Source organism: Nerophis ophidion, linkage group LG26 (genome assembly GCF_033978795.1).
Source record: "Nerophis ophidion isolate RoL-2023_Sa linkage group LG26, RoL_Noph_v1.0, whole genome shotgun sequence".
Taxonomy (NCBI): domain Eukaryota; kingdom Metazoa; phylum Chordata; class Actinopteri; order Syngnathiformes; family Syngnathidae; genus Nerophis; species Nerophis ophidion.
Window position 1 is genome coordinate 9,015,911 of NC_084636.1, and position 18,565 is coordinate 9,034,475.

Sequence of the window (18,565 nt, forward strand, 5' to 3'; positions counted from 1 at the left end):
AATTAGCTATTTTTTCTCTTCATTTTTTTTTCCAATTTAATTTTGAATTTTAAAGAGTCGAAATTGAAGATAAACTGTTTCAAAATATAATTTTCATTTTTTTTGTGTGTTTTCTACTCTTTTAAATCGTTCAATTAAATTTTTTTTTCATCTTTTATTCTCTATAAAATAACCTTCCGTAAAAGGAAAAAAAAAATGTACAATGGAATGACAGACAGAAATACCCATTTTTATATATATATATATATATATATATATATATGTACATATATATATATATATATATATTCATCTATTATAGGTAAATTGAGCAAATTGGCTATTTCTGGCAATTTTTATTTAAGTGTGTATCAAACCGGTAGCTCTTCGCATTAATCAGTACTCAAGAAGTAGCTCTTGGTTTCAAAAAGGTTGGTGACCCCTGCACTAAAGACAAAACGAACAGAAAGCGCTAGCATGTGAGCTAGGGACAAGCAACAGAATAGCATGGAAGCTAAAGTACGCAAAGTATTTTCCACAGGCGGGGATAGCGACGTCACCTGTTGCATCGAATAGCAAATTAAACTGTGAGGTCGAATCAACAGAAAAGGCAGGCTTAAATAAGGAAAATAATTACGGGGCAGGTGCGCGTCAAAAACATAACACCAGGTGACACTAATGTGTAGCTATGGAAACGGAACAAACAGGAAGTGCCACCAGGAACTAAGACAAACACTAACACAATGTAATACAAAACGGAACCAAAACCAGAATATGACATGATCCGAACAGCGGGTCATGACACATTGGAGCTCCAAGAGAAGTGAGGCTCGGATCACAGGTTTGTTTGCACAGATCCGGACTCTAGTCTAACATCGGCTGAGTTTAAGATCAAGACCAGAAAGGTTTAGGTTTTTTATTGACTTGACATGTGTGAGCTGATAACAGCGCGGTGTTTAAACCGCCTCTTGATGTGGCAGCTGTGCGGCGAGAGGGAAGGGACAAATGTTGTGGAGAGCTGGATCGTTGTCGGTCATCTGAGACCTGCAGGTGTCTGCCTCATGTCTGTGGTGAAAGGACGGCCCGCACTGGGGCTCCACCTCGCCGGGCCCGAGGGGGGTAGAGTTCTACGACAGAGTTCACGTGGTTACAATCCAATAATGAAGACGTCTTTAAGCGTGTGCTTACTTTGGCTGGGAACAATTCACACTCTGGTGGGGAGACTCCGTTCACAGAATAAGATGTTGAGCACACGGCGTGTTGCTGTAAGACAAAAACCATGACAAGGCAATAAGATTTTAGCAAGGGTCTCCGCTTTGGCCCGCGAGACATCATGAGTTCAAAATGAAATTTCACTGAGTGTTTTCATACACCAGAAGGCCTGATTATTACCGTATTTTCCGGAACATAGGGCACACCGGATTATAAAACGTACTGTTGACGAAAGGTCTATGTCGGAGCGATGACGTCAGAACGTGACGTCACCTAGGTAAAAAAGCCCGCCATTTTCTAAAACACGTTACAAACACCGCGTCTCAGCTCTGTTATTTTCCGTTTTTTGGACTATTTTCTGGAACCTTGGAGACACCATGCCTCGTCGGTGTGTTGTCGGAGGGTGTAACAACACTAACAGGGAGGGATTCAAGTTGCACCACCGGCCAAAAGATGCGAAAGTGGCAAGAAATTGGACGAAATGTGTTCAAAATACGAGGGTGTGGGGAAAGCCGACGAAATGGTCAGTCGTTTGTTCCGACGAAAGCTATGCTACTACAGAGATGGCAAGATCGTGCGGATATCCTCAAAGCGGATGCATTTCCAACGATAAAGTCAAAGAAATCTGCCGCCAGACCCCCATCGAATGGGCCGGAGTGTCTGCACATTTTACCGGCGATGCTAAGACAGACATGGCACAGCGATGTACCGATAACCTGCAGATGCATTTCCAACGATAAAGTCAACAAAATCACAAAGGTGAGTTTTGTTGATGTTGTTGACTTATGTGCTAATCAGACATATTTGGTCGCGGCATGACTGCCAGCTAATCGATGCTAACATGCTATTTAGGCTAGCTGTATGCACTTTTGAAACTATATTTACAGACTGTGTTGGATCCATTATGGATTGAACTTTCACAGTATCATGTTAGACCCGCTCGACATCCATTGCCTTCGTCCTCTCCAAGGCTCTTAGTCATCATTGTCACCGACGTCCCACTGGGTGTGAGTTTTCCTTGCCCTTATGTGGGCCAACCGAGGATGTCGTAGTGGTTTGTGTTGTGGTTTGTGCAGCCCTTTGAGACACTAGTGATTTAGGGCTATATAAGTAAACATTGATTGATTGATTGATCTAGCGCAGGGGTAGGGAACTTATGGCTCTAGAGCCAGATGTGGCTCTTTCGATGACTGCATCTGGCTCTCAGATAAATCTTAGCCGATGTTGCTTAACACGATAATTAATGAATAATTCCGCTGGTAATCACAGTGTTAAAAATAAAGTTCAAAATATAAAACATTCTCATGCATTTGAATCCATCCACCCGTCTACCGCACCTGTTCAAGAAGTGGCATTAATGGTAAAAAGTATTTTATTTATTATAGGTTAGCTTCAGAATAATAATGTTATTAAAAAGAATAAGAGACTAATTATACTCTAAAAATGTTGGTCTTGCTTAAAAATGCATGCATTTAGTGGTTGTAATCTGGGAAAGTCCAAATAAAAGAGGAGGCGAAGAATTCTCTTGTTAGTGAAGGGTACAGGTCTGCGGGTTTCTCCTCATTGAGCTAAATTGAATCCTGTCTCTGGTTAATTCCTTGCTTCTTGTCTGTTTAATAAATGTCATTAGTGTTTGAACCTGACCGTTTTATTCGCTGTTATAAATATTAAAATGGCTCTCACGGAAATACATTTTAAAATATTTGGCTTTCATGGCTCTCTCAGCCAAAAAGGTTCCCGACCCCTGATCTAGCGTTTCCCTCCACATTTAATGCCAAACAAACACTTACCAATCAATGGATTTAAGTTGATCCAGTGTCACAAGATGCGAAACTTCCGATCGTTGGTCTGCACATTTTTAGCGGTGATGCTAAGGCAAACATGGCCGAATAGCGTCAATAGCCATTTGCTCAATAGCTTCAGTTTCTTCTTCAATTTCGTTTTCGCTATCTGCCTCCATACTCCAACCATCCGTTTCAATACATGCGTAATCTGTTGAATCGCTTAAAAATCCGAGTCTGAATCCGAGCAAATGTCGCTATATCTTGCTGTGCTATCCGTATTGGCATCACAGGATGACGTCACAGGAAAATGGACGATAGCTTCAGAGATAGCGAAAATCAGGCACTTTAAAGCTTTTTTAGGGATATTCCGGGATGGGTAAAATTTTGAAAAAAACTTCAAAAAATAAAATAAGCCCCCGGGAACTGATTTTTATTGGTTTTAACCCTTCTGAAATTGTGATAATGTTTCCCTTTAACACAAAAAGTAGGTTATGTCTGTGAGAACTTACAGCTCTATGGGGGCAGCGAGGTGTGCAGGCCTCGGGGGCGATCCTGGAGTTTTTGGGACAGTTTGTCTCAACCAGGACAAACGTGGGGAAGGTCATCATGCCACTGGATGGGATGTACTGCGACAGGAAGGAAGCAGGTGTTAAATGCAGGGCCTCTCTGGCTGCAGTAAGTGCACACAAAAAAAGCTCCATTAAAAAAAGAAGAAGTAATCACCGAAGTCAGCACACGTCCAACTTCCAGCAGAGCAAAATAATGCTGGTTGTTGGACTCCCGGTTGTATTTCTGCACCGCCTCCTGGACTGCCTGCACCGCATTGGGGTTGTTGAGAGGCAGCATCATGGGGCAGTCGGGACACATCCTCACCATCTCTTCATTGGAGTATGCTGCACACAAAATACAGATAAATTTAAAAAAAATTCTGAGGTTTTCCCATCCCTAAACTGTTCATATTTTAATAACTTTAAAGCTGCGGATACACTAAAGCAGGGGTCACCAACCTTTTGGAAACCAAGAGCTACTTCTTGGGTACTGGTTAATGCGAAGGGCTACCAGTTTGATACACACTTAAATAAATTGCCAGAAATAGCCAATTTGCTCAATTTGCTCAAAATAAATCTATATATATATGAAAAAAAATGTTTATAGAAATAAATACTTTGGACAGTAATTTGGGAACCACTGGAATATATTTTTTAAATTATAATAAATCAATTAATTGTAAAAATATTTGTTTTATATTTTTTTTACTCAGGACTACCCGCGGGCCGAACCCCTGGGATAGATAAAAAAAATGAAAAAATAAAACATTTCACATCTTTTGAGTTATTATTGATGGAGCCTATATTTCCCAGGTGGTACGCGTATCACATCTTCAGAATCACTGTTCTAGAAGCTTCAGTTTGATTGGAAAAGGGTCTCACTTTGTTTAGTGGTACACTGATGACGGGTGACGGTGGTCCCGCTGGCCTGCACGCTCAACATGACCCTGCAGTTGGCGACCGCGCCCTGCACCAAGACACAAACAGGATTAAAAAAAATGTAAAGATTGTAACCTAACAAAAGACAGGACTCTAAAAGCAAAAACAAACCTCACACCGGAAGACATATACACATATTACTCAGTTTTGCTGCAAAATCCACACACTTCCAAGACAAAAGGAATAAAATACAAACAAAATGGGGGACACTTTATCAGCAATTATGAGCAGTTTCTTCACAGAAGATCTGGAAACCACCGCCATCAAGACAACACCCACACACTGCAGACCCATCTTCTGGAGAAGATACGTGGAAGACATTTTGGAGAAAATAAAAGTGGGACACACATGATCTTGCAGCATATTTGCCAACCTTGAGACCTCCGAATTCGGGGAATGGGTGTAAATATTTTCAAGTATTTCACATATACACATATATACATATGTATATATTAGGGCTGTGAATCTTTGGATGTCCCACGATTCGATTCAATATCGATTCTTGGGGTCACGAATCGATAATATATCGATTTTTTTTTATTCGATTCTCGATTCAAAAACGATTTTTTTTTCCTGATTTAAAAGCATTCTGTATTCATTCAATACATAGTATTTCAGCAAGATCTACCCCAGTCTGCTGACATGCTAGCAGAGTAGTAGATTTTTGTAAAAAGCTTTTATAATTGTAAAGGACGATGTTTTATCAACTGATTGCGATAATGTAAATTTGTTTTAAAGGGGAACATTATCACCAGACCTATGCAAGCGTCAATATATACCTTGATGTTGCAGAAAAAAGACCATGTATTTTTTTAACCGACTTCCGAACTCTAAATGGGTGAATTTTGGCTAATTAAACGCCTTTCTGTTTATCGGTCTTCTAGCGATGACGTCAGAACGTGACGTCACTGAGGTAACACATCCGCCATTTTCATTTTCACATTACAAACACCGGGACTCAGCTCTGTTATTTTCCGTTTTTTCGACTATTTTTTGGAACCTTGGAGACATCATGCCTCGTCGGTGTGTTGTCGGAGGGTGTAACAACACTAACAGGGAGGGATTCAAGTTGCATCACTGGCAAGAAATCTGCCGCCAGAGCCCCATTGAATGTACCAGAGTTTCTTCACATTTTACCGGCGATGCTAAGACAGACATGGCACAGAGATGTATGGATAACCTGCAGATGCATTTGCAACGATTAAGTCAACGAAATCACAAAGGTGAGTTTTGTTGATGTTGTTGACTTATGTGCTAGTCAGACATATCTGGTAGCATCATGACTGCTAGCTAATTGATGCTAACATGCTATGCTAATCGATGCTAACATGCTATTTACGCTAGCTGTATGTACATTTAAAACTAGATACCCACATTTAATGCGAAACAAACACTTACCAATCGACGTATTTAAGTTGCTCCAGTGTCACAAGATGCGAAAGTCCTGATCGTTTGGTCCGCACATTTTACCGGCGATGCTAATAAGGCAGCCATGATATGGGCCACTTCATTAGGTACACCCATGCTATGGCTGAATAGCGTCAATAGCTATTCGCTCAATAGCTTCAGTTTCATCTTCAATTTCGTTTTCGCTATCTGCCCCCATACTCTGACCATCTGTTTCAATACATGCGTAATCAGTTGAATCGCTTAAGCCGCTGAAATCCGAGTCTGAATCCGAGCTAATGTCGCTATATCTTGCTGTGGTAACCGCCATGTTGTTTGTATTGGCAGCACTGTATGACGTCACAGGGAAATGGATAGTGGTTTCGAAGACAGCGAAAATAAGGCACTTTAAAGCTTTATTTAGGGATATTCCGAGAATTGTAAAATTTTGAAAAAAACTTCGAAAAATAAAACAAGCCACTGGTAACTGATTTTTATTGTTTTTAACCCTTTTGAAATTGTGATAATGTTCCCCTTGAACTATTAAACGAACCAAAAATATGACTTATTTTATCTTTGTGAAAACATTGGACACAGTGTGTTGTCAAGCTTATGAGATGCGATGCAAGTGTAAGCCACTGTGACACTTCTTTTTTATTTTTATAAATGTCTAATGATGTCAATGAGGGATTTTTAATCACTGCTATGCTGAAATTATCACTAATATTGATACTCTTGTTGATATTCATTTTTGTTTCAATACTTTTGGTTTGTTCTGTGTCGTGTTTGTGTCTCCTCTCAATTGCTCTGTTTATTGCAGTTCTGAGTGTTGCTGGGTCAGGTTTGGTTTTGGAATTGGATTGCATTGTTATGGTATTGCTGTGTAGTGGTTTGTTGGATTGATTAAAAAAGATAAAAAAAATGTTTTTAAATTAAACAACAACAAAAAATCGATTTTTTAAAAATTAGAATCGATTCTGAATCGCACAACATAAACGATTCGATTCGTATTCGAATCGATTTTTTCCCACACCCCTAATATATAGTGTTGTAATCCGCCGCCCGGATCATGCATGGCATGGGTGTCAAACTGGCCCACGGGCCAAATTTGGCCCGCCATTTAATTTCATTTGGCCCTTGAGGCAATATCAAATTAACATTAGAGCTGGCCCGTCGGTAACACCACATTCACCGCTAATACTCATACTTGCCAACCCTCCCGATTTTCCCAGGAGACTCCCGAAGTTTAGTGCCCTTCCCGAAAATCTCCCTGGGCAACCATTCTCCCGATTTCCACCCGGACAACAATACTGGAAGCGTGCCTTAAAGGCACTGTCCTCTTTTCCTCCATATAAACAGCGTGCTGGCCAAGTCACATAATATATGCAGTTTTCACACACACATACTTGGTCAACAGCCATACAGGTCACACTGAGGGTGGCCGTATATACAACTTTAACATTGTTACAAATATGCCCCACACTGTGAACCCACACCAAACAAGAATAACAAAACACATTTCGGGAGAACACCCGCACCGTAACACAACATAAACACAATATAACAAATACCCAAAACCTCTTGCAGCACTAACTCTTCCGGAATGTGACAATATACACCCCCCGCCCACCTAAAGTTTATTTTAGTTTCGAATTTATTAGTCTGTGGAAAAAGTTAATGTTGATATTTACCTCAGAAGGCTGCAAATAGAAAAGAGGCATTAATTTTTTTTATTACATTTTATTTAATATACCACTGATGTTTTTTCGTTTGTTTTTTGAAAGTTGATTTTGCACTATTATGTTATATAAGCTCTGCCTGTTCCATGGGAGGAAGCCGGAGTACCCGGAGGGAACCCACGCAGTCACGGGGAGAACATGCAAACTCCACACAAAAAGATCCTGAGCCCGGGATTGAACCCAGGATTACTCAAGACCTTCGTATTGTGAGGCAGATGCACTAACCCCTGTGACACCGTGCTGCCCTGTTTAAGCCTTGCTTGTTCAATATTCATTGCAAAACTTGTTTGGGTCCCAATTAAAAGGTTAATTTGTTCATCTTTGGCCCGCGGCTTTGTTCAGTTTTAAATTTTGGCCCACTCTGTATTTGAGTTTGACACCCCTGATGTATGGTTTTGGTTTCTGAGTCCTTTTCTGTTTTGTCGATCGTTTTGTATTCTTCCTGTTCTTAGTTTTTGCACTTCCTGTTTTATCTTGTTTCCATGGTTTCTCATTTGTCCCACCTGCTCTTGTTTGTTAGGCGCACCTGTGTTCTGATTATTTTTTCTGTATTTAAGCCTGCCTTCTCCCTTCGTTCGGTCTTGGTCCGTTGCTTGCTTCACGCAACTCTCACATTGGTATTATCCCTTGTGTCTTTACTCCATCTACATGTGGATTAAGGACTTCTTATCCAACCGCCCCCAGAGGGTGCAGTTGGGTCGCCACATGTCATCAAGCCTGCACCTCAGTACCGGCTCTCCACAAGGCTGCGTGCTGAGCCCCCTTCTCTACTCCATCTACACATACGACTGCACACCTGCCCACTCCAGCAACTCCATCATCAAATTTGCGGATCACACCACCGTAGTGGGGCTCATTTCGGAGGGAGACGAGGCTGCATATCGGGATGAGGTGGAGAAGCTGTCGGATTGGTGCAAAGTCAACAACCTGGCCCTGAACACCTCCAAGACCAAGGAGCTGGTCATAGACTTCAGGAGGAAAAAAACGGACATCCTGCCCCTGATCATCAGTGGTGACTGTGTAGAGAGGGTCTCCGACTTCCGCTCCCTGGGAGTCCACCTGGCCGACGACCTATCCTGGAGCACCAACACCACGGCTACCATCAAGAAGGCACACCAGAGACTGCACTTCCTGAGAATACTCAGGAACAACCACCTCTCACAGGAACTGCTGGTGTCCTTCTACCGGTGCTCCATTGAGAGCATCCTGACCTACTGCATCTGCGTGTGGTTCAGCAGCTGCACGGCCGCAGAGAGAACGGCGCTCCAGAGAGTCATAAAGACCGCCCAGAAGTTAATCGGATGCCCCCTCCCCTCCCTGGCTGACCTGTACAGCTCCCGCTGTCTCAGGAAAGCACAGAGCATCCTGAAAGACCCATTCCACCTGGAACTGCTACCCTCAGGCAGACTCTACAGGGTGCTAAAAGCGAGCACCAATAGACTAAAAAATAGCTTTTACCCAAGAGCCATAGTAGCATTAAACAGGCACTGAGTGAGCACAATATGTCCATCATGTCCTCATGTGTAATGTTTAAATGTTTTTCTATTTTTTCGGACTACAATGTGCAATAATGTTTTATGTATGTGTGTATATGTATTCATATGCATGCAGATATGCATCTGTGTGGATACATATACATATACATAGATACATCTGTCATCTCTATCTTTTTTTTTTTTTTACTATTTATACTACCATATTGTATATGCACCTTAGGAGGAGCTGCTCCAATTTCGTTGTTCTTTGAACCTGTTCATTGCAATAATGACAATAAAACTCTATTCTATTCTACATGTGCTAAGTCTGGGCTTCACGGTGGCAGAGGGGTTAGTGCGTCTGCCTCACAATACGAAGGTCCTGCAGTCCTGGGTTCAAATCCGGGCTCGGGATCTTTCTGTGTGGAGTTTGCATGTTCTCCCCGTGAATGCGTGGGTTCCCTCCGGGTACTCCGGCTTCCTCCCACTTCCAAAGACATGCACCTGGGGATAGGTTGATTGGCAACACTAAATTGGCCCTAGTGTGTGAATGTGAGTGTGAATGTTGTCTGTCTATCTGTGTTGGCCCTGCGATGAGGTGGCGACTTGTCCAGGGTGTACCCCGCCTTCCGCCCGGTTGTAGCTGAGATAGGCGCCAGCGCCCCCCGCGACCCCGAACGGGAATAAGCGGCAGAAAATGGATGGATGGATGGATGTGCTAAGTCTCGTCTTAACTTCGCGTGCGCTCGGCACGTCACTTTTTGGACTTTGTCTCATGCTAAGTTTAGCGTTAGCTTCCCGTGTATGGGCACGTGCTTTATTTAGCCTTTTTATCAGTGTTCTTTAAAAAATGTTTTATATTAAATCAAGTCTTACCTGCTATTCCTGCCTGTCTGGTCCTTGTGCATCTTGGGGTGACATATATATAAATAATCCGTTCATGAATGAGTAAATCCGTTTGGCCACCGTGTTCAACGGAGAAGTCTGATCTACAAAATTTGCAGACAGCATACCCCTTCCCCTTCGAGCTGTCCTAAATGAACTGAAATAATTGTTTCCAATCATTTTGGAACTTGCAAGCATACTTCTTCTTCTTACTCGTCGTCGCCATGTCTCTTATTCGTTCTTCTGCTTCGTCCCTGTTATGATTTTGGACATTACTACTTGCCGTAGTTTTGAATTAATGCATGATAGGAATCTGAATGTTGCGTGTGTCAGTGTATTAACATGCCGGCTGGAATAAACACACGCTGAGAAATACTGTAGCTCCGTGCCTGCTTACTTTATGGGTTATAGATAAAACTATAGATAACGGAGACATATATAATATTCTCCTTTTCAGGTGAGAGAGGATGCTAAAGGCAGGCACGCCTCCAATATTGTTGAAATCGGGAGATTTTCGGGAGGGGTACTGAAATTAGGGAGTCTCCCGGGAAAATCGGGAGGGTTGGCAAGTATGTCTTATAGACCACCTCAACAGTATTGACGAGACCGAAAACATCAAATTCACACAAGAGGAAATTAACAGGACCATAGCTTTTTTGGGACATAAAAAAATCCACCGCAAAGATGACGGCAGTCAAAACTTTACTGTTCATCGAAAATGTCAGACCTGGACATTGATTGTTTGTGCTCCTTCGACGCAGAGAGATTACAGGACGAGCCAGGCGTGAATTCAGGTACATGTTTGTTTTTATTTATACTCAAAATACAAAAAGGCAAAACAAAAAGCGCGCTTGATGGCGGATAATAATCAATACCAAAACTTAGAACAAAAACAGCACAATGACAATACTATCTACAAACAAACAAAAGATACTATCAAAGGCATGAATACAAACAAAAACTTACTTGCCGTGGATGAACCAAAAAGCATGGCATGAAGTATGAAAGGCAATGAAAGCAAAGTTCCCAGACTGATGTACAGAAAGAAAATGACTTAAATACTGGCTGTGATAATCAGGAACAAGTGTGAGACTGAGGGCAGGGGCGTGACAAGGTGGGAACTAATGAGTTGCTATGGTAACAAAAGCAAACCAGGAAGTGCAAAATGGAACAAGAGTCCAGAAAACAAAACAAAACATGATCAAACATAAAACCAGATTTATAGGCGTGACAGAAAACCGAAACACACCAACTAAACAACCCACAGCACACAAACTGTCAGTAGTGAGAACACTATGAACGGGCCAACGTCATAATAGACGAACAAAACAGGGAAAAGAAAGGAGAAACGCAACAAAAATGCACTCAAAAACTGCCAATATCCAAACTAGGCCATCAAAAAAGGGGAAAAACAAGTAAAAAACAAGGAAAAGAGAACAAAGAAGAAACCTGAAACAACCTTACCATACGTTAGGGGCGTAACTGAACCAACACAGCGGGTCATGAAAAAGCACAAAACAAACACAACAGTTAAACCTCACACAAAAACAAGACAGACACTCGTACATCCAACGGACTAAATAGAACAAGACAAAAAAATCATGCATGGGAGGAACAGGGAGGACATTCAACTCAAAGAACATCAGAAAGAATATGAAAAAGAGACAACTGGAAGGTTTACAAGAAGTCTAAAACAAAAAATCCGAACAGGAAATCTTAAAATCATCCATATCTGATCATTGCAAAATAAATAACCACATCATGGACCGGGACAACGGCAAAATCATCGGTTCAAACGACGGATTAAGGAGGCGATCGAACTAAGGAAGCGGCACAAGGAAACCAGCATTTGGGAGGAGAGAGCATTCATAATGAACCTTTTTTGAGCAAGATTGTAACCTATAAAACTATTAAGGATTGGTTGATTGGTCAGCATGCACAGAAACAAGACTGGGAAGACCCAAAGTAGACTAAAGCAGTGGTCTTCAACAGGGGATTCCTAAAGAACTTTTTTTTATAAGATATCATGGTTTTATTCTATTTATAAGCATCAATTTTAAGAATAGATAAACATATTTACCCGTTGACTTATGTCAAACGCTATACAGTTCTCAACAGGTTTGGGGTCGGTGAAGTGGCACTTGGTCTCCTGGAGCATCAACTCAAGGTCAACGTTGCAACCGTCAGCCGTCTGTACGAAGAAGAAACAGAAGGTCAGCCATTAATGCAAACATCCCTTTTGTTTGTTTCATAGCTTCAAACATGCTCGCCTTACCCAAAGCATGTTTGGACAAGGTCAGAACTCCGCTAAGGCTTTAATGCACCTGTGGACCTCTACTTCTTAGGCGCAGAGGCCAAATATGGGCCAGAAACAACACCCAAGTTGCGTTTCAAACTTGGGAGACAAACTTTTTTGCAGCAAATACCTAAAAATACTCAAGAAAATGTCTCCAATCAATCAATCAAGATCCTTCATTTAAAGGCCTACTGAAACCCACTACTACCGAACACGCAGTCTGATAGTTTATATATTAACACTGACACGATTGTATATACGGCGGATACTGCCCTCCAAAATACTTTCTCTCGTTTTGAGGAAATAACATTAGAGGAATTGTTACAACGTGTAAATGGAATAAAACAGACAACATGTTTACTTGACCCTCTTCCTGGGAAACTGATCAAGGAGCTCTTTGTATTATTAGGTCCATCAGTGCTAAATATTATAAACTTATCACTCTCCTCGGGCACTGTTCCCCTAGCATTCAAAAAAGCGGTTATTCATCCTCTTCTTAAAAGACCTAACCTCGATCCTGACCTCATGGTAAATTACCGACCGGTGTCTCACCTTCCCTTTATTTCAAAAATCCTTGAAAAAATTGCTGCGGAGCAGTTAAATGAACACTTAGCGTCTAACAATCTATGTGAAACCTTTCAATCCGGTTTCAGGGCAAATCACTCCACGGAGACAGCCCTCGCAAAAATGACTAATGATCTATTGCTAACGATGGATTCTGATGCGTCATCTATGTTGCTGCTCCTCGATCTTAGCGCTGCTTTCGATACCGTCGATCATAATATTTTATTAGAACGTATCAAAACACGAATTGGTATGTCAGACTTAGCCCTGTCTTGGTTTAACTCTTATCTTACTGATAGGATGCAGTGTGTCTCCCATAACAATGTGACCTCGGACTACGTTAAGGTAACGTGTGGAGTTCCCCAGGGTTCGGTCCTTGGCCCTGCACTCTTCAGCATCTACATGCTGCCGCTAGGTGACATCATACGCAAATACGGTGTTAGCTTTCACTGTTATGCTGATGACACCCAACTCTACATGCCCCTAAAGCTGACCAACACGCCGGATTGTAGTCAGCTGGAGGCGTGACTTAATGAAATTAAACAATGGATGTCCGCTAACTTTTTGCAACTCAACGCCAAAAAAACGGAAATGCTGATTATCGGTCCTGCTAGACACCGAACTCTATTTAATAATACAACTCTAACATTTGACAACCAAACAATTAAACAAGGCGACACGGTAAAGAATCTGGGTGTTATCTTCGACCCAACTCTCTCCTTTGAGGCACACATTAAAAGCGTTACTAAAACGGCCTTCTTTCATCTCCGTAATATCGCTAAAATTCGCTCCATTCTGTGCACTAAAGACGCTGAGATCATTATCCATGCGTTTGTTACGTCTCGCCTCGACTACTGTAACGTATTATTTTCGGGTCTCCCCATGTCTAGCATTAAAAGATTACAGTTGGTACAAAATGCGGCTGCTAGACTTTTGACAAGAACAAGAAAGTTTGATCACATTACGCCTGTACTGGCTCACCTGCACTGGCTTCCTGTGCACTTAAGATGTGACTTTAAGGTTTTACTACTTACGTATAAAATACTACACGGTCTAGCTCCATCTTATCTTGCCGATTGTATTGTACCATATGTCCCGGCAAGAAATCTGCGTTCAAAGGACTCCGGCTTATTAGTGATTCCCAAAGCCCAAAAAAAGTCTGCGGGCTATAGAGCATTTTCCGTTTGGGCTCCAGTACTCTGGAATGCCCTCCCGGTAACAGTTCGAGATGCCACCTCAGTAGAAGCATTTAAGTCTCACCTTAAAACTCATTTGTATACTCTAGCCTTTAAATAGACTCCCTTTTTAGACCAGTTGATCTGCCGTTTCTTTTCTTTTTCTTCTATGTCCCACTCTCCCGTGTGGAGGGGGTCCGGTCCGATCCGGTGGCCATGTACTGCTCGCCTGTGTATCGGCTGGGGACATCTCTGCGCTGCTGGTCCGCCTACGCTTGGGATGGTTTCCTGCTGGCTCCGCTGTGAACGGGACTCTCGCTGCTGTGTCTTGGATCCTCTTTGGACTGGACTCTCGCGACTGTGTTGTATCCATTGTGGATTGAACTTTCACAGTATCATGTTAGATCCGCTCGACATCCATTGCTTTCCTCCTCTCTAAGGTTCTCATAGTCATCATTGTCACCGACGTCCCACTGGGTCATTATTGTCACCAATGTCCCACTGGGTGTGAGTTTTCCTACCGAGGATGTCGTGGTGGTTTGTGCAGCCCTTTGAGACACTAGTGATTTAGGGCTATATAAGTAAACATTGATTGATTGATTGATTGATATATCAATGATGAAATATTAACATTGCAACACATTCCACATGCGGTGAGAAAATTGTGGTAATAAGTCGGCTCTTACCAGGAGACATCAGCGGAGCTTCCTTCCTGCTGCAGCTGCGTGACTTCCCTCAGAGACTCTGGCGTCAACATACCCCTCCCACTTTCAGGTACTATTTAATCTCACTAAAACACTAGCAACACAATAGGCAGATAAGGGATTTTCCAGAATTATTCTAGTAAATGTGCCTAATAACATCTGAATCGCTCCCACTGCAATCGCCTTTTTTAAAAAATATACATTCAGGCCTCCACTCAGTTATGATCCCGGGGACCCCAAAGGGTTTTGGTAAAAAAAAAAAATATTAAAAATGTGTCATTATTCAGTATTATAATTTTCATTATTATTCAAGTTTTAAATCTCTAGATCAACATTAGGAAAAAAAAAAGGAAAAAACACAAAATATGCAATATTTTCACCCAATAACTTTTTTAGGTGGAATATTTGAGATTATATAATAATTGGAGCCTTAATTTTGGATTTTGATTCATTATTATTTTTGGAGCAGTGACACTTAAAAACAAATCAAACTAACATAATTGGGGATCCAAAAGTGTCCTGCTCATTAAAGTGTTAAAAAATAAATTATACTTTTTTTTTTACTGTTTACTTTTAGCACAATAATCTCGAGATCAACTTCAGATATATCCGTCAATTTTAAGTTTTATTGTTGTTTGTTTGTTTTAGGCCCTTCTTTAAAAAAAAAAAAAAAAACAGCTCAGTTTTTATATGGCAAAACACAAAATATGCAACATTTTCCCCCAAAAATATCTCAAAGTGGAATATTTAATGTGACGTAATTGAAGCCTTGAATAGGTCAATAATTCAAAATGACATTGATTTTGATTCATTATTATTTTTTTAAAGAAATAAACATGGCAGCTTTGTGTTATTAAAGCATTGCAACATTTTCTTGTAACATTTCACCTGTTTGCTCTTTTATGTCAGTTTTTATGATTTTAATTTTTTTCAATCGTATTTTTGAAATGTGCCGTGGGGCCGTTAAAAATGGCCCCCGGGCCGCACTTTGGACACCCCTGACTAAGGTGTTGCTGTAGTGAAGTGAATTATATTTTTATAGCATTTTTTGTCGTAGTGGCAGTCTGTGTTTCTTAGTCATGGCGGAGCCGAAGTCAAGTTTCTTAACAAGGAGATATTCTCACTACTTTTCTTTTGTCGAATACAAAGAAAATAACATCAAAGATCCCATTCACAAACCAAAATCTGCTGAAACACCTACAAAAGCAACATGCTTCGACGAAGCTCGTAAAGAGAGAAACACTTCATGTCCACCTCAGCAACAGCGGCTGGATTTTAACGGAGGGACTGCTAGCCGGGACAACATTTGATCGAGCCATTGCAGCGTATGTGCTGGAAGACATGCAGGCTATTTCTACAGTGGAGTCATCCCCTTCCAGGCAGCTAAGTAGCATGATAGTTGGCGTCAAATGGCATGAAAACATTTTCCAAGTACCTGGACACAGTGAGTATATAAGCATGGAACGCAAGCTACCGTATTTCCTTGAATTGCCGCCGGGTGTATAGTATGCGCCTGCTTAGAATTACTGCCGGGTCAAACTCGTTTCGCAAAATAAATAGCGGATGCTTAGCATTATTATTAGCTCAGGATTAACTCGTCAGGTCACGAGTGACACTTCACTTGTCATCATTTTCAAAATGGAGAAGGCTGATTTCAATAATTTGAAATCGCATAAAGGAAAGAAGATTAAGAGCTATTCAGTAGGATTTAAGGTCCAAGCTATTGAATATGCTAAAAAGAACAGTAAGCAGCTATGTTTTATTAACATACCGTAGCTGCGTGTGTCAAATATGAGTCATTAAATGACTCCCGCCTCCTGGTGGTAGAGGGCGCTAGTGATCCTTCTTGCGACTACTGCAGAAGAAGTGACAACAAGCAGCAAAAGTGAGCAGCGACCGTTTATTTTTTCCTCTCGCTTGCACTTTTAACATGGAGGATTACATATCTAAAATAAAACAGACAGAGAGACTTTTAAAACTGAAGAAAGATAAGGAAGACTACTATAAACAAGTTATTGATGCTTTTGATCAGAAGGACCTGTGCATGGACTTCATTTATAATTAAAGGTAAGACCATAATGAATGGGCTTTTCATGATGGTATCCTTACATCACACTCAAATTTATAAGCGCAGGCCTAAATTTACCGCATGCCTTTGGTGAGCGCCGGAGTGAGAAGAGGTTGCCCGGCGGCAATTCAAGGAAATACGGTAACTCAAAGCGCTTTTACATAGTGAAACCCAATATCTAAATTACATTCAAACCAGTGTGGATAGCATTGGGAGCAGGTGGGTAAAGTGTCTTGCCCGAGGACACAAAGGCAGTGACTAGGATGGCGGAAGCGGGGATCGAACCTGGAACTCTCAAGTTGCTGGCACGGCCACTCTACCAATCGAGCTATACCGGTTTACAGTTTTACTTCCGAAACAGAAGTCATTTGTTCTTTATTTTCTATCAGCGGTGTTCCTCAAGGTTCCGTTTTTGGTCCTCTCTAATTTCATCATTCGGGCGAGCTGAGTTAGAAAAAAAAACCAGACACAGGCGCAAGTGAGACTTCGCCGTTCGGTACCTGTTGGTAGTTGTGTTCTCTGATCTCTCTGAGCTTGAACTTGTAGCCGTGCTGGTGGTGCTCGTCGATGTGACGGACGGCGAAGTTCGCCGCGGCCGCAACGCTGTCGTGGTGGCAGGTGATGTCCTCGGAAGGCGCCACCGCCTGGCCGGGGAGCGGCACGCACGCCAGCAGAGCAAAGAGCAGATGGGCCCACATGATGACGACGATGAAGAAGGCTGGTCCGAGCAGAACTGGACTGACAAACAGCGGCCCTTATAAAAGACCTGAGTGAGGAGGCGGGACTTGGCCTGTGGAGGCGGGGCCAGGCCAGACAAACAAGGACTTTAAACGGAGTTCTTGTTCTCAAGGACACTTTTTCGACATCCATGGCCGGCTTTAGGAAGTTCTGCTCTCAGATCAATGTTTCTAACTCAACTTATGCAGCCAGCTAAACCTCTTCAGTGGCCACAGAAATGATGCAAAACAGCTTTCTTGGCTAAAGACGATTTACTCTCATCCATCCATGCGTTTTTCTACTTTCAATCTTGTAAAAACTACACAACAGATACAAGAGATACTTTGGTATTTCTATTGACTCACTAAGGCAGGGGTCGGCAACCTTTTTGGCTGAGAGAGTCAAGAAGCCAAATATTTTAAAATGTATTTCTGTAAGAGCCCATCCATTTCCATCCATCCATTTTCTACCGCTTATTCCCTTTCGGGGTCGCGCCATATAATATTTTCTTTAACACTGAACACAAACGCGTGCATTTTTAAGTAAGACCAACATTTCCAGAGTATAATAGGTCTCTCATTCTTTGTAATAACATTGTTATCCTGAAGCAAACTGTGGAGGAGGCGTGGCCTGCAGGCCTGCAGCAAAGCGGGATGTTGCCAGGACTGGCCTCGAAATCAGCGACAGGTGCGTAGAAGGCCCACCTGGGCCTTTTCATCTAATCACCTGTCGCTCTGTTATAAGCAGCAGCCAGGAGGAGAGACACGGTTGGGGCTGGAGCCAGAGCGTGAGTGAGGACGAAAGAGAAAAAGACAATTGCTGGAAAGCAACTGAGAGACTAATTGAAAAAAAAAAAAACAATATTATACCCTAAAACAGGCTCTCATGTCGGTGCTTGGTGGTCTGAAGAACCCCCAGGAGGGCAAGCCCAACACTAATCAATAATAAATAAATTACTTCTTACCATTAACGCAACTTCTTGAACATAAAAATGCATGAGAATGTTTTATATTTTGAATGTTATTTTTAACACTATGATTACAAGTGGAATTATTCATTACTTATCCTGTTAAGCAATGTCAGCTCAGATTTAT

The 18,565-nt window shown here is 41.8% G+C and overlaps 1 protein-coding gene across 1 annotated transcript; it reads right to left on the reverse strand.

The window, feature by feature from the left end:
• Positions 1-881: 881 nt before the first annotated feature.
• LOC133543514 (alpha-2-HS-glycoprotein-like) lies at positions 882-17,491 on the reverse strand. Its single transcript, XM_061888113.1, has 7 exons — positions 17,255-17,491; positions 12,028-12,138; positions 4,406-4,490; positions 3,699-3,868; positions 3,485-3,601; positions 1,168-1,242; positions 882-1,106 (listed from the first exon to the last, which is right to left on the reverse strand). Exons 1-7 carry the CDS (start codon positions 17,450-17,452, stop codon positions 936-938), a joined length of 927 nt encoding a protein of 308 aa, XP_061744097.1. The 5' UTR covers positions 17,453-17,491; the 3' UTR covers positions 882-935.
• Positions 17,492-18,565: the final 1,074 nt, after the last annotated feature.

Coding starts and splice junctions, on each gene's coding strand:
- LOC133543514 (XM_061888113.1), bottom strand. CDS start 17,452: ATGTGGGCCCATCTGCTCTTTGCTCTGCTGGCGTGCGTGCCGCTCCCC. Junction 4,491..12,027: donor CGTTTGACATAAGTCAACGG/GTAAATATGTTT, acceptor GTCTTGGTGCAG/GGCGCGGTCGCCAACTGCAG. Junction 3,602..3,698: donor TTGGACGTGTGCTGACTTCG/GTGATTACTTCT, acceptor TTCCTGTCGCAG/TACATCCCATCCAGTGGCAT.